Source organism: Malaya genurostris, chromosome 1 (assembly GCF_030247185.1).
Source record: "Malaya genurostris strain Urasoe2022 chromosome 1, Malgen_1.1, whole genome shotgun sequence".
Lineage (NCBI taxonomy): Eukaryota > Metazoa > Arthropoda > Insecta > Diptera > Culicidae > Malaya > Malaya genurostris.
In genome coordinates, this window is record NC_080570.1 from 88,031,640 (window position 1) to 88,058,264 (window position 26,625).

A 26,625-nucleotide genomic window follows, 5' to 3' on the forward strand; every position below is an offset into this window, starting at 1 on the left:
CTTACCTGTACCATCCAAATTTGTATCACTTTTCATTATTTTCTATTAGCGGTCAGTAATGTACGAGCAGAACTGACAGATCGGAAAATAAACAAACATACGACAGGGCGGTATCTAAGGTGGCGGGATAACGTTTGCCCGCCGATTAGATGCCAACTGTACACTCTCAACGTAAATGGTTTCATTCTGCGTAGCTTCATTCGATTTTCTCTCACAAGTTGAGCGAGTAATAGAAGTACGTAATGAGTGAAACATTTCGTTAAAATTATGTATCTTTTCGACTCTTCGGAAAGAGTCGAAAAGAAAAATTTAAAAATTAAGGGCGTCCGTAATATAAGTTTTAATTACTTAAAGATAGTATGCGTGTCATGTATATGAATGAATATGGAGTCTGAAAGTGAGTGCGATTGAGTAAAATTTATGAATGTTAGTGTGACTGAGAATGAATGAAATTGAATGAATGAGACGTACGATTGAGTTAGGTTAAAAATATTCTGTCCAAGCGTCGTTCTTGTGACAGTAATATATTGTTTTGTCCAAGCGTCGTTCTTGTGACAGTAGTGTAGTTTTGTCCAAGCGTCGTTCTTGTGACAGTAGTGTAGTTTTGTCCAAGCGTCGTTCTTGTGACAGTAGTGTAGTTTTGTCCAAGCGTCGTTCTTGTGACAGTAGTGTAGCTTTGTCCAAGCGTCGTTCTTGTGACAGTAGTGTTGTTTTGTCCAAGCGTCGTTCTTGGGACAGTAGTGGTGTCTTGTCCGAGTGTCGTTCTCGTGACAGTGAAAAAGGGGAGAAAATGTGAAATTTAGTCTGTTTTTCTTCCGGATAGTTTCTGTTATTTGTTGTGTTTCCGATCAATATTTCTGCTCTAGCATTGCAAAGACCGTCTCAAGTTCTGACGCATATTAAACAGTTTCGACAGCTACACTTTCGCAGTTGTTTTGGGGATGATGGATGGAACATATCGCACCTGATTTTGACAAATATTTCGGCAAGAGCACGAGACTGAAAATGGACAGGCTCACTGCTTTAGAATCATACAATTCCGGGAGAGAGAGCTCCTCTGACCTTTGGAAAAATCATCCCTCGGAATTGAAACTGGTACTAAGGAAGAAGTAGTCGCATTAGAAGTCGGCTTTTGTTCGAAAAAAAAACCTACGGTTTTTTTTTTTAAACCGAGTCGGGGAAAATTGTGACCTGTTATTCTCTGGTCACAATATAGTTCCTTTGGTCACTGAGTCCAGCTTGTATATATTTTTCAAATATTGTATATTTTTGTTTATTTCATTGTCAGTAAATGTCTGAGTAGAATTTAAACGTCAATCGCGTTCATACTCCGTGTTTACATGTTTGAGTCACGTTTAAGTTCTGCTCAATAGCAAAGGTTGGTGTCAAAAGTAGGGTTTTGTTGATTTATTTATTTATTTCCATTTATTTATTTATTAGTGATTTATCTTATTTATTATTTATTTATTCTATTTATTATTTATTTATTCACATTTATTTATTGTTTATTTATATATTTACAATCATTTATTTACACTATTTATTTATTTATTTATATTATTCATTTATTTACATTCGTAAGTTCATATATTTCTTTATTCAAATTTATTTAATAAATTATGATTATATCGGCAAAAGGAAACAAAATAGAAAATACACTTATAAAAGTACTAAAATTCAAATACACAGTTCATGACACCAACCATAATAAAACGATAAAATATTGTAACCGTCATCTGTCTGCACACTGTCATCGTCGTCATCATCGTCATCATCGCAACATAATATGCGGGGTGGCATGCTTTGAGGGTGGCGGTGCCTACTTAGAAAAAAACGTTCAACGGTGGTCCTTCATTGGTCCAATACGTTGGATCATTGGTCCAATGAAAGTCCAATCAATCGTTCAACGGGAGGCCAACACGGGACCTTTGTTTGCCGATTTTGAAACAGACCGTTGAACCGAATGCCATTTTTTTCGTTCAACAAACCCGGCAGACAGAGGTCCATTGTTGAGCCATTTTTAACATGAGGAGTTGGAGCCCCGTTGGACTAGTTTTACTGCAGAATTTCTGAAGTTTTTTCCACTTATTTGTTTAAACTAACAATATATACCTGCACAATACTTCTACTTCATGTAGAATAACAACAAATTTTCGTTCTATGGAAAGGTAACACTTAATTTTCACACTATTTTTGCAAGAGAAAAAACAACAACAAACCGTTCCAGCAAATTGAACGAATATTTCGTGCAATATATCGTTCAACAAGCGCTCAAAAATCAACAAAATTGAACGGCCTGCTGAGAGGGTGGGTATGAGATGGAAAACGGACCCCAAGCAGATAAAATCCGCGGGAAAACCTTTGCGGGAGACTAGTAGATTCTGACCCAGTGAAGTGAAGACAGCAGCAGCGTGTCACCCGCCAAAAGTGACAATCCGTTTCTTTGAAACACAGTGCAAATCGATCCCAAAAGGGATCTCCGTAGTTATCCGTGTCGAAGATCCGCACGAACGTTTATTTCGATCACGGTAATCGAGTGGGGCAAGTGCGGTAGGATCGTTTTTTTTATTCCCCGGTTTTACTAAAAACAGTGCTAGCACGACGTGAGTGCATTCCCGGTCAGTGAAGGGCAAGAAAAATTGTGTTTGGCAGGCGTTGAGGACGCCACCGTAGTGAAAAACCGGGGAAAGCCCAAGACCAATAAGTTAAATGTCCCACTCGATCATACGTCAGACACTCGCGATCGATTAATAGTGCACAGTACCACTCACTGGGTCTTCCTCACGCGAAACGGAGGCCTCCGATACAGATAGGCCGAGTTGCTGCTTCATCTGGAGACGAGTTGCTGTTCCACCGCCCCGAAGTCCGTGCCACCCCGTCCGTCGTCGTCAGCAGAGTTCACCAAGTCGACCAACGAGCATCACGGCCGCAACGGAGCGTCGAAGCTAAGTTTTCTACAAAATAAAAGCGCAAGTAAAAAGTGAACCATTTTGCCTTTATGTTTTTTTGTCGTGCGCTAAAAATATATAGAATTTAAAAATTTAAATTGTACGGTCTTTTTCTATACAAGCTGTGTCGTCCATTTTGTTTAGTTTTTTGTGTAATTCTGTTTCCGCCGAATAAACGATTTACTCAGTGACCACAGGTTGGGAAGAAAGTCCGCCCAAAACCGAGTAGTGAAGTGAAATTTCTTCGGAGACCAAAAAGGTAAACGACCCTGAACTGGTGGTCCGGTGCTGAAAAGCAGCCACCAGTAGTGTGTACAAAACGATACGTAACAAATTCTGTCGATCTGACGACTGATGACCTACCGCGTTGGAAGAGTCATTCCAAGATAATTTTACCATTGAATAATACACATCAAAAGAACGCGCTGAAATTGGTCAGCTTTGCATGCAAAACGAGATCAACTTTTGGAAAAATCATCATGTCAGAGGCACATTTCACTTTTAATATATGCTTTAATAAGCAAAATTGTCGGTTCTATGCAACTGAGAACCCTGAATTAATTGAGGAACAGTCTCTATACGATCAAAACGTTACAGTTTGGTGTGATATTTTTTTTTATAGACGCTGATAGAGCAACGTAAAATGTCAATGGTGATCGTTATCGTGCCATGATAAATGATTTTGTGATACCCACTGTTCGTCAAAATGGTTTGAATGGCTACTGGTTTCAACAGGATGGTGCAACATGCCATACAGTTTGACTAACAATCGATTTGTTATGAACATTGTTTCCCGTACGAGTCATATCGAAAAACGATGATTTTGACTGGCCTCGATTTGAAGCCACAAGACTTTTTTGTGGGGTCTTTTTGAAATCCAAGGTATACGCTGATAAGTCATGAAGCATAGCAAAACTCAAAGTCGACATACGACGTGAAATCGCCGCCATATCGACCGATACATTGGAAAAACGCCGAAAAAAGGGTACATTTTGTACTCAAGACCAAAGGTATCATTTTCAAAAAATTAAATGAAAATTAAATTAACAAATCCTTCCTCTATAAATGGCCTACTCTGTACAATAATGGCAAATCCAATCACCTTTCAAACGTCTTCAATTGGCCTAATCACAATCTAAATTATATCAACCCTTTTGAGACGATTTTAGAATGTTATTCACTCAACAAAACTCGTCGTTATAGAAGATTTAAGGTTGCATATTCGACACATGCTGGCTAAACACTTGTTATACTTGTTATCTACGGATTCGAACATTTTATACGGATATACGGATCCGTAGACAAAATCAAAGGAAATTGGATGTTTTCTACGGAAATCTACGGAAATTAAAATTTATCATCAAAGTAGAACTACGTAAACTAGTTTTGCCTGGCGAGCAAAAAAAAAGCTTTTCACCGCGAGAGCTTCCGACAAAAATGCTACGGAAATCACACTACTACTATCTAGCATCGCTGAGTCGATGCCTTTCACGCAGCCTACCTGTGTTCGATGCTCTGAAAATGAAAGCTGAAAGTCAATTCAATTCCCTCCTTTTTTCGGGCTTGAATTTTATTTGGTGTCGCAACAGCGACCATGAAATGTTCCTTAACGCAAATTACGCTTAATCTAAAATGTGATAAATCCTTTAATACCGACAGTCATCTCATTTGTTTACTCGCTTTATTTTTTAGCTGAAAGTCGAGTTTCAATCAACAAATTGTGATAAAATCGAATTAAACATCTTTGCTTCGGCTCTAAGAAACAGTATTTCAGGAAAAATGGCTTGAGAATTGAGCAATACTGCTGTTTTAGCAACGCGAAAACTCGTTGCGAATGATCCTATTTCCATTTCCATTTCCATCCCTTTGAGCCAGTGGCTCGAACAAAGACAGCAGATCTTACTTTAAGCAATGATTTTGGTATATGAGAAGAGTACTGGAGCTAAGTTGAACAGGGGTACCGTTACCCTATATTGACCTTATTATTCGAAACAGAAAACTCAAACAATCGATTCACAATCAAAGGATTGCATGTTATGATTACATTAAGACATGAATATAGCATTGTTGTCATATATCTATGAAAAGGTTTAAAATATGTTGAACATTTCACTCTAATATCGTTTGAATAAAAATTTCAAATCTGTTGTAATATTCACAATAGAGCTGATACAACTATGATGTTCCTCGAATTGACACCACTAATATGCATACTTGACTACACAGAGGATTAACAGGAGTATTAACATTATCAAAAGAAACACAACTATGTTCTCATTTTTTCAGTAATCCCTAATACATGTTTGTTTGTTAATTGGCGAAAACATTATAAATTTAGTGAACATGAATGCATCGTAGCTACGAGTCATTAATAAAGTATATTAGCTCCATCCATTATGGAAAATACAGTTCCGTCGTGATGAAAACAGATACGAACTAAGTTTACCAACCTATATTTCATGTTTCATCTTCGTACCAAAAGTTTTATACTTTAATGATTCATCTCTAATAACTTATTGCAAAGAGTTTCCATTAAAATTTATAAAGTAGAGTTGACATAATTATCAAATCACATTCGATTTTCCCTGCGGAACAAGACGAGACTCAATGAAAATGTCCTTATATATCACGCCACCCGTAGCAAACTATCGACCCATGCTTTATCCCGCAGCGACAGTTGGCCGAAAATAACTTTGAATGCAAAAACCGGATAAATACATTTGTTTTGGAAGAACCGGTTAAGTTTTTGTCCGGTTTTTGCATTCAAAGTATTTTTGTCCGGTTCTTGCAATAAAAATGTTTTTAAGGCTTTTGCATTTCAAAGTCCGTGTCCGACTTCTGCGCTCAATGTTTTTATCCGGTTTTTGCATTCAAAAATACTTAAACGGGTTATCCAATATAAGTTGCACTTATCCGACTTTTGCTTTCAGCCGTTCATATATATATATATATATATATATATATATATATATATATATATATATATATATATATATATATATATATATATATATATATATATATATATATATATATATATATATATATATATATATATATATATATATATATATATATATATATATATATATATATATATATATATATATATGTATATATATATCCTTTCCTTTCGTAATCGGCTAATGTCTTTTTTTGCGCAGTGTTTCCACTGAGGTTTTCGTAGCAATGTTTTTTCCATTAACACCAATCTTCTTATAGCATTTTTCTGACTTTCCAGAAATGTTTGATTATTTTTCCACAATAACCGAATTCCGTACCTGCTGTCTCCGTACTTCATAGTGGATTTTATTATAAAATCTGCCTTTTCTTCTTCGAGCGATTTAGATAGTGTTTTTACCACTTTGATTCCAAAATCATCAGTGGAAAAGTATGTTTCCTTGACATTTTCCATTTCTTATTATCATAGCATAATCACTTTCGACTGTGTGTCTAGTGTTTCCAAAAACGAACCATCCTAGTTTGGTTTTTAATGCGGTTGGTACATTTGCACTTTATCACAAACCAGTGCTCACGAGGTTGTGTAACCCTAAATGACTTTTAAATCCGTTTTTTGAACGGAATTAAACGATGACTATGACTCAATCCAATAATAATTTTCGGTTGCACATCCTTAAAGCTTTTTAATTGAATATCCTTTAAATAAGGATATTCAGTTTGCAGTTTTATAACATCCATTGATTGTTTAGTCAGTTGAAGTTTGCTGATAGTCCTTACACCCTTAACAATAAATTCCTTATTGAATTCGCCATGAATTTTTATTTGAACTCTACGGATCTCCTCTTCATTTATCTTGCCGTATTTCCGTCGAGAAGCGTGAGCGGAAAACCGGCATCCGAAAATACATACGTATCAATTTTCTTGTTCCTGTTGCGCAAAGTTACAGATATCATTTGGTAGAAAACGTTTTGTTTGGTGTGTTCGTGGTGGTTATTTAATTCTCCCTTTTGAATTTCAGCCCGGGTTGGCCGTTCAATGCATGGGAAACTGGTATCACAAGCCAGTTGTCGTATGTTCGAACCTTGACCTGGAAGGGTTCTTAGTATCGGTAGGATCGTAGCACTAGCCATGCAATGATTCTGTACGCTATGAATCGGCTGCGAAGTCTGTTGAAACAGAAGTTCCAAATTCCACGGAAGGAAAGTAATGCCAGGACTTTACTTTTTGAAGTTAGTTACCAGCAAACTATCGTGCTGTTCAGTCGATTTGTTAACGCGCACCGGTCGTCGCGTGTAGTATGCGGGAAAACACGTTCGGTGTGGATTACTCACAGTTTCCGAAGCATCTTTCCCACGATGTTTTTCTAAAATTCATCAAGAAGGAACTCGGTCTATTGCGTGAAAACGTCCTCCAAATTCAGCCAAGCAAGAGCCTAGGTTGTACTTTTGTAAAGGTCAACAGCTTCACCGTAGCTGAGGAAATCGTAAAGCAAAACGACAACAAGCAAGAATTCACGATCGACGGGAAAGTATACAAACTACGTATAACGATGGAAGACGGAGCTGTAGAAATGCAAATCTTCGATCTTCCCGAGGATGGTACACATTGGTATTCCATGTGTGCAAAATAAAAATTTGCTTGTGCAGATATATCATACGCAAACGTCACGAAAAGATCGGTACTGCAAAAAGAACCTGCAAAACCGAACACGATTCAGACAAAAACAGCATCTGCTCATAAACCCATGGTATCAAAACAGCCAAATACTGATGAACAATTCGTTAGTAGCAATATTGGAACCATGCACATAAACACTATCACGAACACTACTAAAATCAACGCTCTCCACACATTCATTCGCTCGATGGATTTGGACATCGTTTTTTTACAAGAGGTAGAGAATACCAGACTATAATGTCGTCTGTAACATTGACCACACGATGAGAGGAACCGCTATTGCTCCCAAAAATAATATATAAAATCATAATCATATAAAATTCTGGCACATTGAAAAATGTCTAGATAGGAGACTTCTCGCTTTACGTGTTAATAACATCACACTGTGTAACGTGTACGTGTCGGGCGTTTCCCGTCGTGGGGAACGAGAGAGATTCTTCAACACAACGCTTGCTTACTACCTACGTCACCACACTGCAGATATTATTCTCGGAGGCGACTTCAACTGCGTGATACGTCCAGGCGATTCAACTGAAAATAACCATAGTCCCATTCTTCAAGCCACTGTTCGGCAGATGCATGGTTGCATATATATCACTCACAACTATTCATCAAGACTAGATCGTCTATATATCAGCGCAAGCCTTCAGGAGCACTTAAGAACAACAACCACACACGTTTACTGTTTTTCTGATCACAAAGCTGTCACTGCGAGAATTTGTCTTCCGTTACCCGACAAAGTTAACGGACGAGGTTTTGGTCACACCGTCAGATTCAATCGACGAATTTCAAATACGGTGGCAATTGTGGACTCGTCAGCGTCGCAATTTTCCTTCTTGGATGGAGTGGTGGTTCATGTGTGCCAAGCCGAAGATTAAGTCTTTCTTCCGTTGGAAATCGAAAATTGCATTTCACAATTTCTATAGTGAACAGCAACGCCTCTACAGATTGTTACGATAGGCTTGCGACGAATATCAAAACCACAACTATTTACTTACCACAATCAACAGGCTGAAGGCAGAAATGCTATCACATCAACGACGTTTTTCGGAGATTTTTGTCAGAATAAATTAAACGTACGTAGCGGGAGAACCAATATCCACTTACCAGTTGGGAGAGCGAGTGAGGCGAAAAACAACAATCAAGTACATAAAGAACGAAAGAGATAGAATAATAAATAATTCAATCTCCATTCAAAACCATATAGTCTATCATTTCTCCGAACTGTACGCGCGCAGCCATGCCGGTGAAATCGAAATCAGGATCCAGGATCCAGAAAATGAAGCAATCATGGAAGCAATCACTACGTCTGAAATTATTACTGCAATACGCACAAGTGCATCCCAAAAATCATCCGCTCCGGATAGTTTGCAAAGGAGTTCTTCATACGAACATTCGACATCATTCACCGCGAGCCAAACCTGATATTTAACGAGGCTATTCGTTCAAACTTTCTTGAACAATTCGTTGATGGAGTGATCGTTCTGCTGAAAAAACGAGGGCGGGGAACACCGCAAACGCAATCAGGCCTATTAGTTTAATAAACTACGACTACAAAATTCTCTCCCGGATTTTAAAACAGCGTATCGAGAGAGTGCTTCGGTCTCACATGGTGCTGGTCGACTCACGAAAATGTGCAAACTCCAATAAAAACATTTTTCAGGCCACCCTTGCCTTGAAAGATAGAATCGCACGTTTGAAGTCAAACATAACTAGAGGAAAAATAGTATCCTTCGATCTTGACCACGCATTTGATAGAGTGAATCATAATTTTCTTTTCCACTACATGAGTTTAATGGGATTTAGCAGTACTTTGGTTGAGTTGCTAACTCATATAACAGCATCATCATCATCACGTTAATAATAAACGGACACATTTCTTCTCCCTTCCCGAATCAACGTTTGGTCAGACAAGGCGACTTTTTATCAATGCTATTGTTCACGAATCCACTTCTTCAAGGACTAGAACAAACAGCTGAAATAGAATAGATTGTTTCATACGCAGATGACATCAGTGTAAAAGTTAGCAGTGTAGAACAATTGAACTAAATGAGAACATTGTTTGGGAAATTTGAACGTGTAACTGGAGCTCGCTTAAATGAAGCAAAAACAACAGCAATCGACGTTGGCGATACAGGAAATCCTCTCACAGTATCGTGGCTTCGTACAGAAACCAACATAAATGACGATCAATGGCGTCATTGAACTGGGACAGCATCGTATGTATGCATTCTTTGAGCAATCTAGTTCTACACCAAAAAGTGAATACACTGAATACCTTCATCACTTCGAAAATGTGGTACATGGCAGCCAATCTACATCCATCAACTGCGCATGTGGCTAAACTGACTGCTACCATGCAGTCTTATTTTTTTCTGTGGTGAATGTGTGACAGTACCAATGCATCAACTTGCGCGCTGTAAGTAGAATCGAGACGCGTGAGTGAAAAACCGGCATCCGATGTTCATGGTGGTTATTTAATTCCCCCTTTTGAATTTCAGCCCGGGTTGGCGGTTCAATGCATAGGACACTGGTCTCCCAGTTGTCGTATGTTTGAACCTCGGCCTGGAAGGGCTCTTAGCGTCGGTAGGATCGTAGCACTAGCCATGCAATGATTCTGTACGCTATGAATCGGCTGCGAAGTCTGTTGAAACAGAAGTTCCAAATTCCACGGAAGGAAAGTAATGCCAGGACTTTGCTTTTTGAATTTCATCACCCTTTGGTACCTATTTTTTCATGTATTTCCTGTGTAGTAACGGGTGATGTTTTTTTTTGCATCCATCTATTCCGCAGCATTTTGTTTTTCTGCAGTCTCGCATTTTAATGTGGAACACATTTTTGTTTTCTATATAGGGGTGCAAATTAGAAACTCAAGAAAAATACACGTAACAATGTGGTCAGGTTTTGAACAATTACAGCTCAGTCAATTTCGTATCAATTATTAATATCATGTCACCATTTGATTGGAAATATTTCTACGTATTGATTTGAATGTTCATAGTCATGTATTTTTAATTGTATATCATTGAAATGTTGATTAATAGCTAGCACTGTCCTATTTTGTCTGCCAAAAAATCTCCGGCATACCGGTCCCTGCCATAGTCGATGGTTTTGAGGGAGTAAGCGATATATCAAGGGAAAAGTAGAGCTTTGATTGGTCAATCGATGCAAAATCGAAAATGTTGGAAGCACGCGAAACTATAAATATAAGCAAAATTATAGCTAACGTTTCAGTCCTACACGTAGCTTGCTAGATGTAGGTTGTTGCTAGACAGCAAGACAAAAAGTGCCATAAAACGTTGAAGCTTTAATTGCTATGCTCTGATCTTGTGTCATGAAAGATTGGATGAAATCCCATGTTATGTCGTTTGGCCTGAGAAATTGACAACTACCCCAGGGTAAATTTTGAATGCATAAGATTAATTCCTTATTTATATAAAATGAACTCGATTGATAATGAGAAAAAGTTTATCGCTTCAACCGAAATCGCAGAATGTTAGTAATGGTAGGGAAACGCTATAAAAATAACTACTTGCTTACAAAACTTGAACAAAAGCTTGGCGAAAAGAAGCTTAAAATCGATATCTGTATCGCAAGCATGTACAAACGTATAATTGCATACATTTGGGCTATTGATGTAATTTCGTCGACTACAAAACAAATACAAATCATGACAAATAGAGTCTATATTCTGGGTTCGCGTGTTCGGTGTTGGTTCATAATAAAGACTAAGAGCAAATTCAGTAGCTAAATGTTCTATATGGAAGATCTATAATAGAGCAGAAACTGGAACAAACGTATCCCCAGCAAGCCGTTCTAATTTTATTTATTCGACCAGTTCTTCTGTCAAATTGAAAACTGGTCTACGATGCCGTTCTATTTTTTGTATATTTGAAACGCGAGTAAAACACTGCTGTGGATGCCAGTTTTTCTGGTTGTAAAATTCAGGTTTAAATTTTGTAACTGACATAAATTATGCATCTAGAACTATAACTCAGGATCTCGTAATAATGTTCTTTCCATTAACACCAATCTTCTTATAGCATTTTTCTGACTTTCCAGAAATGTTTGATTGTTTTTCCACAATAACCGAATTCCGTACCTGCTGTCTTCGTACTTCATAGTGTATTTTATTATAAAATCTGCCTTTTCTTCTTCGAGCGATTTAGATAGAGTTTTAACCACTTTGATTTCAAAATCTTCAGTGGAAAAGTATCTTTCCTTGACCTTTTCCATTTCTTCTTATTATAGCATAATCACTTTCGACTGTGTGTCTAGTGTTTCCAAAAACGAACCATCCTAGTTTGTGTCGTGCCGCTGACGAGGAGGTGTTGTCTCTTGCTTGCGTTTCGGAGCTATTTCCAAAACGGACTTATTTTTCCAAACGTATCCAACAGAATGAAGCTAGTCGGTTTCGAGAGGAAACCACGAGGTATGAATCTCACGAGAAATATTGCCTTCTCAACTTTTGCAGGATCTCCTTCTTTGTCACTCTTGTGTCTATTCAGTGCTAAACCCCCTCCTTCATGTACAACACTCATGCATTCAACCAAGAAGTTGGAAGCTCGGTCAATTTTCAGACACGAGACCAGAACGAATGCCCCATGTTGACAGTGTGTGTGAAATTCGGGGACTTCCGCCAATCTGAGAAGCTCTGTCTTTTCTCTATAGCATCTCATGCTCCCTCTTATGTGAAGCGCTCTCTCATTCTCTTAATCAATATTCGGCTTGAGAGTATTTTTTCTCTTTGTATTTCTATCGCATTTTAATCGAGTCTCGAGGCCGACTCACGAGCAGAGTTACCATATTCACAGATCTTTCAGTAAAACCACCAATTTCTTTCTATTTTGCTTCATAGATTCAGTGTCACAGATCACATATTTTAATAAATTCTTCAAATTTTCATGACTATTCATCAATATGGTAGATTTTTCACATTTTTTCTCACGAATTTCACAGTTTGTGTTCAAGAATATGTATTGCAGATATCTTACGTTGAAATACAGGTTTTAATCTGGCAACCCTGCTCTTGGATGAGAGCGGTGTATCGATTTCGTGCCCCTATATTCGATATACGCACACACTAGAATAATTCTGTCCTAAACTAAAGTGCTATTATGGCCGTACACACAAAATAAAATTTAAACCCATTTTCCCATATAATTTATACTCACTACAATATTCTCCTTCTCTACTCTACTCATATTTGTTGAATTTACAATGAAGTAAAAATAAAGGCATTGTTTTGTTTATTCTTACTGTGAATTTTATTGTTTGCTGAATTATGTTATTGATAAATTACATATATGAAATTATTATCAAATCTTGACGGCTTTTTTACGTTTCTCCTGAATCGAAGTTTTTGATCCGTTGGTTCCGATCCAACGTCTGAGAATTCAACTATGCCTGATGCCCCTTGTTTAGTAACTGATTCATTAGCATGAATGCCATTTATCTCGCTATTGTTTTCCATTTCAGTAGTCGCCAATTTGATATCGTGCACATTTCTGGTATACTGAATGCCGTTACCACTTATTACCACTACGTTGGCTCCATGCCTGGCTATAACCCTGAAGCGTTCTCCTGAAAACGAAGGGTCTGTTTTCACTTTTCGTTGTTGATGCAGCAGAACTACGTCTCCGACCTTAATGTCTGACTGTTTTGCACCTCTGGCCGCATCTGCGTGTTTTGCGCTAATAAGCTTAGCTTCTGAATCGTTTTCAGCCACATCAATACGATCCAACACGCTTTTATTTGCGTCATTCCAAAGACAAGGGAAAGTGCCTCTGAACTTCCATCCAACCATTAGCTCAAAAGGCGTTACTCTCAATCGGGCGTGGGGCACTAAGGTATTATGATTATGAACAAAGCGTTGAAGAGCTGTACGCCAATTTTCTCCGTCCAAACGAGAAGCAGCCAATGCCTTGATAATCGCTTGGTTTTGTCGTTCCACTAGTCCGTTTGATTGTGGGCTTAATGGAATGGCTTTTCTGACTCTAACGCCTTTGTCTTCCCAAAAGGCACAGAAACTAGAACCCTGAAATGGCGGACCATTATCACTTTGCAGTATCTTCGGGCAGCTCCAGAGTTTGAAAATATCACAAAGTGCTGCATTTGTATTATCGGCATTTGATAGTCGCATTTCGATTACGTACAGGAAGCGAGAATACGTATCAACTACCACCAAAAACTTTTCTGAGCCAAAACCCGCTACTGTAAGAAAATCTATTTGCTAGATCTCCCACGGTCCTTCTGGGAGCTCTCGGGATGATAACGGTATTGGAGAATTTTTTCTAGCCAGCCTTGCACAAGTTTCGCAATTCTTAACGAAATTTTCAGTGGCCTTAGCCATTCCTGGCCACCAGAAATAATCGCGCATGATTCTTTTCATGGCGACCTCACCGACGTGTCCACCGTGGGCTGCTTGAAGGGCTTTTTCACGGAGAGAACTTGGAAGAATTATCGTGTCATTTTTGAATATCAAAAAACCAAGACTGTGCAAATTCTTCTTCTGACATTCATATCGATGCAAACTGTGCGGCCAGTTGTCGAATCTCAAAGATCAACTAAGGTTTTGCATTTCCTCATCTTTCTCCGATTGCCATTCTATTTCACTCAGAGTTAAATTCATGTTTCCGTCCAGAGCAAACAATAGATGGTTTTCACTATCATCGTCAAACGGCTTTGTTTCCTGTGAGCACTTGATTAGGCGGGACAAGGCATCAGCAACATTATCTTCACTTGAAACTCTTTCTATTGTAAAGTCATATGATTGCAGTCGGAGTGACCACGCTTCGGCTCGTGAAATGGCTCTCTTACCTATTCTGTGATGGCAGTTATATATGAATTCGTTTGCAGTAGAATCCGTTCTTATTACAAAAGATCGGCCCGTTAGATAGAATGTAAAACGTTCTACTCCCCATACTACAGCCAATGCTTCTCTGTGTGTATGAGGATACCGTTGTTCTGTTGGTGTGAGGCTTTTGGATGCACACGCTATTATCCTTGGGATGTTTTTGCTGTTGAATTGTACTAGAACAGCTCCGAGTCCCACAGCCGACGCGTCGACAAATAACTCCGTTCTATCCGTAGTACTGAAGAATCCCAAAGTTTTGATCTTTATAAAAAGCATCGCTCTGCAAAGTTATAAACTCCTCATCTTCTTTTTCGGTCCAATAGAATTTTTCCGAACTGGCCAAAAAACGAAGACGTTCTGTATTCGTAGCTCGGTGCAGTAAGAAGCGATCAACGAAGGTAATCAATCCCAGGAAGCTTTTTACCTCTACGCAGTTGACAGGTTTTCGGAAGTTTCTAATGGCACTTAACTTCTCGGCTTCAATTTGCCAACCTTGGGGAGTCAGAATAAAGCCTAGAAATGGTAGTCTTTGGCTTCGGAACGCGCATTTTGACTTGTTGATTTTGACTCCGTGTTCTTTAATCCGCTCCATTACAAACGCCAAGTTATCGTCGTGCTCATCTTTGCTCTTCCCGAATATCAAGATATCATCCAAATAGTTCCTCACCCCTTTACATCCACCTAAAACTTTTCGCTGAAGAACTTCCTGGAATATGTCTGGGGCGTTGCAAAGCCCAAACGGTAATCGTACGCATTGAAACATGCCAAATTCGGTCATAAAATTAGTCAAATGTCGACTATTGTCGTGAAGTTCAACATGAAAAAAATCATTGGCTAAATCAATAGTTGAAAACCATTGTGCGCCTTCCAACTCACTTAAAATTTTCTCCAGCGTTGGCATTGCAAAAGGAGTACGAAGTATATATTGGTTCGGTCCGCGTAGATCGATAACTAACCTAAAATCCTCCTTTCCTTTCGGAATGACCAGCATGGATTAACAAAATGAAGAATCCATGTCGTCTAACACGTGCTCAATAATATTGGCCGAAATTAATTGTTCTAATCGTTTCTCCACAAGCGGCTTCACCGCCAACGGAATGTTAAAAATGATATTACGACACGGAGGTTTGGTTTTATCGTACTGGATTCTCACTGGTGGAATATTGAATTTTGGAAAGGTTTTTGCGGAGTTGATAGAAGCAATATCAATGTTTCGATATTGCCAATATCCCGGAACATTCGCTGAAACCGGTACTTCAAGACCTAGTAAAAGAACACTGTATCTAGTTGCAGTTGGTCGACCGAGCAGCGATTGTGACTCCCTGACGACGTAGAATTTCTCGAGCAGTACCGGACGGTCTCTTGAAATGAACATAAAAGCTTCGAATGTCCCTATCACCGGTATTTCCCCGGACGTAGCATAAGCTTTGAGCTTACGATCTGTACGATATTGAATGTTTTGAAGTCCTTTTTTATACTCCTCATTCTCCAACATTTCGTTGAACAAACACTCAGTTAAAGTGTTAACTTGTGCGCCGGAGTCTATCAGGAATTTACATTTTAATCCAGAAACTACCACCGTAATTACTCCTTTATCACGTATATGAGATATGACCGCGAAATTGGCGAAATTGCCTTTATCCTGTTTATAAAGTTCCGAAACCTGGTGAAATAAAAATGGCATTTAAATACAGACAAATTCAATTAAATATATCCACAACTTTTGAAATAATGTTGGAAATAATAGTCATCATTCGCTCTTTTTTTTTTTATTTATTTGAATCAAAGTTAGTATCAAAACACATTAGTGAAATGCAATGAAAATTTTTTCCAGTATTTCAAAATATAAAAATTATGCCACATCACTCACGGTATCGTTGTTCAGCTCTGGTTGATTATCAGGTTTATTTTCCTCCTTTGTGTTAACCACAGAGATTTCCGCCATGCTCTTGTCCATACCTCGATTTCCTTGTAACTGCGAAGGTTCACTTCGAACCAACGTTCGGCATGCGCGCTGAAGGTGGCCCTTTACCCCACAGTTAAGGCATACTTTATCCACAGCATAACAGTTCGTAGCTTTATGGTATAAACTATTGCACCTAAAACAACGTTCTGGAACCGATCCACTGAGTCCTCTCCAGTTTGATGAGCTCCGAGGCTGCATCGCTCCCCCTCTTCGAGTATTCTGATATCCAAATCTTCCACGATCAGTATCCACCGATCTTCCCCGATTAAGTTCCACCGATCTTCCACTATGCCACTGACGTTCTTCGTTGGCATTCCTTGTTGTTAAACGCGCAATTGTTGTCTTTGGTTGGCCCCCGTGTTTTAGGTTAAAATATTCCTCGTTCAAACGGATCGCTTCTATCTCTCGGACCTTGTCGACGAGATCAGTAAATGTGCCCTTACGACTTAACAACTTGAGGGAAGTGGTGCGAACTTCTCTGTTCCTCGCATGCTCAGCTATAGCACCCACTATTTTTTCGAATTCTTTTTCAATGCCGAATTCACACAATCTTGCAGTTGCGCCTACTCGCATGATAAAGGATAGGTCACTTTCGTCCGACTTTTGTTCCATTAAAGCCAGTTTCCTTCTTTGAAGCATTACATCAGACCCAGAAGAGAAATATGCTTTCAGTCGAAACATTGCATTCGAAAATGGTTTATTGTCTTGGTCGGGTGCATCATTCGTTGATTTTGTGTTTTTAAAGATCTCCAACAATTTCTGGCCCGCCTTTGAAAATAATGAACTGCGTGGCTTCTTTGAATATACCAGTGAGTTTCATAGAATCCACCAGCAAGTCAATCCACGACTCAAAATCCTGACGTCCGATTTCTTTACCTCCTCCAAATGGCTTGCACTCTGGTATGTTGACTGATGATAATGACATGTAATTGACTGACGACATGAATTGTGAAAGTTCAGTACTGACTTCTCCATAATTTCCGTGACGAGGAGTGCTTGAAGGTCCAACATCATCGACAAATTCAATGCTATTAATATCACTGGTTATACTTTGAGGCTTGTTCAATGAAGTTTGAAGTGAACGAATTGTTTCTTGTGCTTTGTTTAATTGTTCATTCAGGCACGCATTTTTTTTGTTGGCCTCGGCAAGCTCTTTCAGCATCGTTTCCACTTTTTTTTCTTGCTCATTTTTCTGTAAACCGTTCAAATGATAAACAGCATTATAATACTATTATATGAAATCTAGTTGCGCTTAATTTGTCTTCGTTCATTCCATTTTTTTTTTGTGGGTTTCCATATTTTTTTTTCCATCGAATTTCGAAATTCTATTCATTTTCTATATTTTTTTCTTGCTCACATATTTTCAATTTCCATTATTTTTTTTTCGCTTTGCTTTCATACCATTGTTTTCATTTATACATATACATATTACATTCCTCAAAAATTTTTAACTCAATTTTTTTTTCACTCCATTCATCGCCATTTTTTTTCAATTTTTACCAAACGATTTTTTTTTTCGTGCGCAAATATTACCTTGTATTTTTTTTTTCGTAATTTATATTAACTGTCTATGCGTTTCGTACCCCACTTTCCATATCATGAAAATTTTTCTTCAAAAATTTTACTTACCGCTGGGAAGCGTCTATTTCCACATCGACTGCGCCATTGTCGTGCCGCTGCCGAGGAGGTGTTGTCTCTTGCTTGCGTTTCGGAGCCATTTCCAAAACGGACTTATTTTTCCAAACGTATCCAACAGAATGAAGCCAGTCGGTTTCGAGAGGAAACCACGAGGTATCAATCTCACGAGAAATATTGCCTTCTCAACTTTTGCAGGATCTCCTTCTTTGTCACTCTTGTGTCTATTCAGTGCTAAACCCCCACCTTCATGTACAACACTCATGCATTCAACCAAGAAGTTGGAAGCTCGGTCAATTTTCAGACACGAGACCAGAACGAATGCCCCATGTTGACAGTGTGTGTGAAATTCGGGGACTTCCGCCAATCTGAGAAGCTCTGTCTTTTCTCTATAGCATCTCATGCTCCCTCTTATGTGAAGCGCTCTCTCATTCTCTTAATCAATATTCGGCTTGAGAGTATTTTTTCTCTTTGTATTTCTATCGCATTTTAATCGAGTCTCGAGGCCGACTCACGAGCAGAGTTACCATATTCACAGATCTTTCAGTAAAACCACCAATTTCTTTCTATTTTGCTTCATAGATTCAGTGTCACAGATCACATATTTTAATAAATTCTTCAAATTTTCATGACTATTCATCAATATGGTAGATTTTTCACATTTTTTCTCACGAATTTCACAGTTTGTGTTCAAGAATATGTATTGCAGATATCTTACGTTGAAATACAGGTTTTAATCTGGCAACCCTGCTCTTGGATGAGAGCGGTGTATCGATTTCGTGCCCCTATATTCGATATACGCACACACTAGAATAATTATGTCCTAAACTAAAGTGCTATTATGGCCGTATACACAAAATAAAATTTAAACTCATTTTCCCATATAATTTATACTCATTACAGTTTGGTTTTTAATGCGGTTGGTTCATTTGCACTTTATCATAAACCGGTGCTCACGAGTTTGTGTAACCCTAAATGACTTTTAAATCCTTTTTTTGAACGGAATTAAAAGATGACTATGACTCAATCCAATTTGAATTTTCGGTCGCACATCCTTAAAGCTTTTCAATAGAATATCCTTTAAATAAGGATATTCAGTCTGCAGTTTTATAACATCCATTGATTGTTTAGTCAGTTGAAGTTTGCTGATCGTCCTTACACCCTTAACAGTAAATACCTTATTGGATTCGCCATGAATTTTTAGTTGAACTCTACGGATCTCCTCTTCATTTCTCTTGCCGTATTTTCATCGAGACGCGTGAGTGAAAAACCGGCATCCGAAAATGCATACGTATCAATTTTCTTATTCCTGTTGTGCAAAGTTACATATATACAGGATACCATTTGGTAGAAAACGTTTTGTTTGGTGTGTTCGTGGTGGTTATTTAATTCCCCCTTTTGAATTTCAGCCCGGGTTGGCGGTTCAATGCATAGGACACTGGTCTCCCAGTTGTCGTATGTTTGAACCTCGGCCTGGAAGGGCTCTTAGCGTCGGTAGGATCGTAGCACTAGCCATGCAATGATTCTGTACGCTATGAATCGGCTGCGAAGTCTGTTGAAACAGAAGTTCCAAATTCCACGGAAGGAAAGTAATGCCAGGACTTTGCTTTTTGAATTTCATCACCCTTTGGTACCTATTTTTTCATGTATTTCCTGTGTAGTAACGGGTGATGTTTTTTTTGCATCCATATATTCCGCAGCATTTTGTTTTTTTGCAGTCTCGTATTTTAATGTGAAACACATTTTTGTTTTCTATATAGAAGTGCAAATTAGAAACTCAAGAAAAATACACGTAACAATGTGGTCAGGTTTTGAACAATTACAGCTCAGTCAATTTCGTATCAATTATTAATATCATGTCACCATTTGATTGGAAATATTTCTACGTATTGATTTGAATGTTCATAGTCATGTATTTTTAATTGTATATCATTGAAATGTTGATTAATAGCTAGCAGTGTCCTATTTTGTCTGCCAAAAAATCTCCGTCATACCGGATTTCCCTGCCATAGTCGACGGTTTTGAGGGAGTAAGCGATATATCAAGGGAAAAGTAGAGCTTTGATTGGTCAATCGATGCAAAATCGAAACTGTTGGAAGCACGCGAAGCTATAAATATAAGCAAAATTATAGCTAACGTTTCAGTCCTACACGTAGCTTGCTAGAGGTAGGTTGTTGCTAGACAGCAAGACAAAAAGTTCCATTATACGTTGAAGCTTTAATTGTTATGCTCTGATCTTGTGTCATGAAAGTTCGGATGAAATCCCATGTTATGTCGTTTGGCCTGAGAAATTGACAACTACCCCAGGGTAAATTTTGAATTGATAAGATTAATTCCTTATTTATATAAAATGAACTCGATTGATAATGAGAAAAATTTATCGCTTCAACCGAAATCGCAGAATATTAGTAATGGTAGGGAAACGCTATATAAATAACTACTTGCTTACAAAACTTGAACAAAAGCTTGGCGAAAAGAAGCTTAAAATCGATATCTGTATCGCAAGCACGTTAATTGCATACATTTGGGCTATTGATGTAATTTCGTCGACTACAAAACAAATACAAATCATGACAAATAGAGTCTATATTCTGGGTTCGCGTGATCGGTGTTGGTTCATAATAAAGACTAAGAGCAAATTCAGCAGCTAAAAGTTCTATATGGAAGATCTATAATAGAGCAGAAACTGGAACAAACGTATCCCCAGCAAGCCGTTCTAATTTTATTTATTCGACCAGTTCTTCTGTTAAATTGAAAACTGGTCTACGATGCCGATCTATTTTTTGTATATTTGAAACGCGAGTAAAACAATGCTGTGGATGCCAGTTTTTGTGGTTGTAAAATTCAGATTTAAATTTTGTAACTGACATAAATTATGCATCTAGAACTAGAACACTATTGAATATGCCCTAAGCAGACTCTCGTGCATTTGCGGATTCAAAAGTGTGACGATTAATTGAAAATGTCGATCATTACACATTTTGGTTGCCTTGTTCCACATCAATGGCTCGAACAACCCCATGGGACTGATCCTTGCAGTTTTTCATTCATAAATGCAAGACAGCTCAAACATAGTCCTGATTTGAAAGCCAAATTGTTCCTTTCATCTGGTTTCATGGTATTGAATTTAGTAGTTCAAGTAGTTGATGATTACCACCACACATATCGAATTTATCTGCACCTTTAATTTGATGCGTATTTATTTATTTTAGCCCTGATCCTTATATGATATGTATTTTTAATTTTCGCCCTGATCCTTATATGATGAGTTCATTAACCTGGCCATTCATTCAGATCGGATAGTGTTTTTATCTGTGAATCATCTTGGTGTTGGTCCTCGTACCATTTTATTTGTAAGCCATATGGTAACTTTCGGAACGTGTCCTCCACGAGTCTGTGGTCTATTGAATACTCTTCTACTGTTGCACACGATATTGTCCAATGAGTCGGATATTTCTGCTATCAGATTTCGAATATCCTGTTTCATATAAATCAAATCTGCCAATAATTCTTTGTACACTAGTTCGGGTCTTCCGAAATTTTTCTCTAGTCTCTTTATTATTTCCACATTTTTTGGACCCATCATTAGTTAAGCACGCTTATCTCTGCGTTGCCGTCCAACACGCTCTGGAGTCTATTGAGATTTTTCAGATTGTTAAACAACGCCTCTTTGGTTATTTCCAAGAATATTTTCTTGAATTTAGGCAATTCCTTGGCCGTGCCTCCATATTTGGACAAACTCATGAGCGCTTGACGTTTTAGATATACCGTCCAATCGTGCTCTCGGTTGGTGGGTTTCATTCCGACTGCCGTAGCAGTTGGTCCAATCTTAGACCAACCTGGATTTTGCGGATCAGCCTAGTGCAATTGTCTCGCGGTCGGATAGCACTCTTAGCAGTCTATCCATCTTGAAATCAACTTGCACGTCGGCTGCTTTTAGAAAAGTAATGAACCCTCTCTTGACTGCAATGAAATGCAAGTGTTGTATTTTAACAAATCTTAACTATATATATACAAGTAATGTATATAACAACAAATGTAAATGTCGCCCTACATTTACCGAAATTTTCACTGTTTTCTCTTTCCATCCCTTGACAGGATCCTGGCTCACAGGCTCACAATTTTGCCTGATTGTTTACAAAGGTATTATTTACTTCATACATCTTGGTGCGGGGCTCAGGGCGATCCTATGTGTTTGCATATTTCGGCCCTTATCGAAAGCTGAGTAGAAAGATTTTATTGCTCTAAATGTGGAAATTCCTATATTTGGCCCTAGACCCGCTTGAAGAGCGGTTTATCTTGGCCTGCACACAAAATCATGAATCTATACCTGCTATATCCCAGCACCACAACCGCTTGAAGTGCGGTTTAGTTTTTGTTGATTATTTTCACAATGCTACACTGTCTCAAAAATTGATATGATTTAATTCACGACTTCACGACACGATTCACGATTCCGTAACATGACTTGATTGTTACTTAAGATGTTATGAAACATCAGCAATTCAATAAGAAGAACTTGAACAATAATTTGGAATTTCTGAAAAAAATGTGATACGAATTTTAAACAAATTGAATGGCACATACTTTTCTTTTCATTACAAAAGTGAAGCATTTCTTCGGATCGAATATTCAACATATATACTCATGGAATTTTGTTGATAAACTCATGATATAATATGTGATCCATCCCCTACCAATAACCCGCAATTAATCCGAAAAATAAATTTACTAAACAGAATCAATCATCTACCCCCGGAAACAAGAAACGTGTTTGCTTTATAATTTCATTTACCCCTGAATACTTACTAGCTAATACTAATCGCCCTGATGAATATAGAATTATATCGGTAGTATTTCCGATCGTTACAACATTATTTTTAATAATTCGTTGCAGGTACGAGGATTCGTTGGATGTCATAAAATGCTGGAAACAGATGTATACCTGTTGGTTTGTTTATCCTTCAATCATTGGCATACAGGAATCGAAGATCCTTCAATGTATCCACAATGTGTGTTGGCTATACATAGTTCGAAAAAACTCATTGTTCAGCAAATATCACCTCCTTCCTACCTTTTAGCAGACGTTATAATCAGCCTTACTTTGACGAAAGGTCAGAGACATGAAGGGCGAGAAGGAATGACTGCCTACTATCTTACAAAGGTAGGTTTTTATTGATTCCTTCAGTATAATTTTTGAATCTAAATAGAATTGTTCATAGGGCTGGGCTGGATTGGTCGTGATGGTGGAGAATCGACATGAGAACAAGTGGATCCATGTAAAGTGTGATTGTAAAGAAAGTTACAATGTAGTTTCTACAAGAGGTGAACTACAAACAATAGACTCTGTGCCACCGATGCAACGACAGGTAATTTTTAATTGAATGCAATCAAACATGATACTTAGGTTCAGACCACGGTTCAAAAGATAATGTTCACAATGATTTGAAAAGCCCTTACTAAAAGTAACTTTTCAATTAAGAAATAACCTTTGTCTTTCTCATGTGGAAAGACTATGCAATCATTGAGAATATGTATCGTTCGAATCAGTTCGTCGAGATCCCTATATGCCTGTATATGTTTGTAAGGGTGTATATTACAGCAGAAATTCCCCGAAATACTACAATTTAAAAAAGTTTAGAAAATAGTTTTGAAGATTTCTGTTGCAAAATACTGCTACATTGATATACTACATGTGAGAAAATGAAGTGAGCTACATTTTATAGTGACAGAGGTATTTTGGCCCACTTTAAAATTTATTTTATTTTGGCCCGCTTTGCAAAAATTTCCATCAAATGTTGTAATATCCTCAAAAAACCCTTCCGCAAAAGGTAATTCAATGTGACTAGCTTCAAATTGATGCAACATGGGTTATTTAACATCGATTAAATCCATAAAGTTTGTTAGGTGGGCCGAAATACATGAAGTGGCCAAAATACCTGTTACCGTATTACATTACATACAAATTTATTTACGATTCTCAATTAAGATTTGAATTTCGGAAAAAAATGTATTGCTAGTCGGACTTGAATAAAATTCAGCAGATCTTTTATGGGGTTATCAATGGTTTATTTGGTTACAAACTCTCATGGTCTGCTAACTAGAGATATTAACTAACAACCTTTCATTTAAATCGAAGGTTGTGGACATCGGCTCAGCCATCTTCGAGAAAAGTGTGTGACATTATTTTTACATTTTTGGTGCATTAAATTCACATTTTTGGTGCATATCACCCTGTAATTCCGGAACCGAAAGTCGGATCCAATTGAAATTCAGGAACTTTGTATGGGACCATAAGACCTTTCATTTGAATATAAGTTTGAAATTTGTAAAAATCGTTCAAATTGATAGGTTCACATGAATTTTCCGAAATCGAACAAATTTTCTTGATACCAAAAGTCTTAGAATCGCACGAATCGTCGCGATTTAGTGTCAATTAAAATCGATTCAGCCATCTCCGAGATTCAGCCATCTTCCGTTCTACGGAAAAGTTGTCTTCAAAAGAGTTGTTGAACTAATCATTGCGGATAATTTTGCTCAACAAAGCTTTTTCATATGATATACCAGTAAAAAGTTATAATTGTTTTTTCATCAAAAACTAGTCAAGCTTCGAATATCAATATTCATTAGATGCCAGATCGATAAAAATATATCCTATGTAAAAATTTAAGAGAAAATTGGAAGGGTGTTATTTTTTTAACTAGGCAATTAATTTTTTTTAAAGTAGTCTTAAAAATACCTTCAAAAATCTCAAAAATATTGCCTAACTCTTAAACGCCTCAACGTATCAACATACTACCTTCAGCAAAATAATAGTATCAAATTAGTTCTACAAGTCCATACATTGTCCTGTCGAGAAATGAGACACATAAAAATTACAGCCGAAAATAGATTGCAGAACAATTTTAATTATTTTTATTACCAAAATAACTACTTCAATTGAGTTTGAGCAACTGAGGATTAGAGATACTGTGTAATGTGGTTATTTCGAACTAGTTGGCCATGATAAATCTATGAACAGAAATTTTCATGATCTCGACAACCATTCCAACAAGCTGGTGCAAGTTAGTAAAATGCAAATATTTTTATCCACATCGTGCCAAGACGCCTATGACACTGGCCCTTCTTTCTCATCCACTTGTGTGCCGAATAGCCTGTAAAAACCGGAAAACGACGCACAATGAGTTTTGGTTCGAATAAATACATTCTACTCATTTTATCAAACTAATGATTTTCTTGGGTTTCAAAAAGTGCTTTGACTTACAAAAAGCTAATGGATTTAATGATTGCTGGTAAGGGTATTAAGGACATTTTACAGTATATCATTGAAGAATTTCCGAATGCTGCAAAATGTTCCATACTCAAGCAGATTATTTTGATAAGGTCAATTGCAATAGCCAGAATAAGATAAACGTCGACAAATTTCAAAGTTGCACTGGGAAAATACGAGCGTTGTATGGCTGGCATCCACTATCACCAACTGCTCATAAATTGTTGGTACACGGAGCCACGATAATTAGGCACGCGATTTTACCTGTTGGAATGCTTAGGCTGTGAACCATTTCGCGGCTAATTTTAACTTTTGTTTGAAATCTGACACTCGAGCGGTTATTTTGATGTTGTCAAAATATAATCCTGGTCGAAAGCATGGTTATTTTTGACATATCGATGGTTATTTTCCGAAACCGAAAAAAATCTTGCAAAGAAAATTCTAAATGGGGAATCTGCATGTAGAATTGATCAAGATGTGATGAATAATAATAATTATAATGCGGCTTGGAAGATGCTTGAAGACACATATGAAGACGAACGGCTTATAATCAATACGCATATAGATGCTTTTCTCAACTTGCCAAGACGGAATCCAGCGAGGATTTAAGTAAGCTAATTGATGTTATCACGAAGCATGACGATGCGCTCTTGAGCTAAGAACTTGCTGTTGAAAGACTAGCAGAAATGACACTCGTCAATTTGATATCCAAACGACTGGATAAAGACACCCGAAAACTATGGGAATCGCAACTACCCAAAGAAGAACTACCGTCATACACAGACTTGATAGAAACCTGCCAGGAAGCATAACCTTTGCTAGTGGCAGAACACGTCGTTGAAACACATTTTGATAGAACGTTCATCCGAAACAAGCATGGCCGGTACATTGTGAGATTGCCATTCAACGATAGAAAGAGTCAACTAGGCGGCTACTTTGCAATGGCAAAGCATCGATTTGACCAATGCGAACATTTATCAACGAGTCGAAGAAAATCCGTTATGCGAAATTCATGGTAGAATATTGGTGATATGGTTGAAGTCAACGACAGTCCAGCTGATTGTTACACTCTCCCTCATCATGCTGTTACACTCTCCCTCATCATGCTGTGTATAAAGAAACAAGTAGCAATACTAAAATCCGAACAGTGTTTGATGCTCGCTGAATGAAGCACTCCAGATCGGTTCGACTGTACAAAATGATTTAGTCTCAATCATCTTGCGCTTCTCCAGTCACCAAGTGGTTTTTTTCATAAATACGTTTATTTCATACGTAACCAAGTGGTTTTTACAGATGACAACCCTAAGATGTA

General features: G+C 37.8%; 1 protein-coding gene across 7 annotated transcripts in view; it reads left to right on the plus strand.

Moving 5' to 3' along the window:
* The window catches only part of LOC131440668 (calpain-D), a 314,742-nt gene that overhangs the window by 268,936 nt on the left and 19,181 nt on the right, over positions 1–26,625 (plus strand). For 6 of the 7 annotated variants that reach the window (XM_058612143.1, XM_058612140.1, XM_058612144.1 and 3 more), the window contains 2 exons: positions 22,941–23,207; positions 23,266–23,412. In XM_058612143.1, the coding sequence (XP_058468126.1) occupies positions 22,941–23,207; positions 23,266–23,412 (414 nt within the window). The remainder of the gene's footprint in view (positions 1–22,940; positions 23,208–23,265; positions 23,413–26,625) is intronic. The other variant, XM_058612141.1, reaches the window with a different exon arrangement.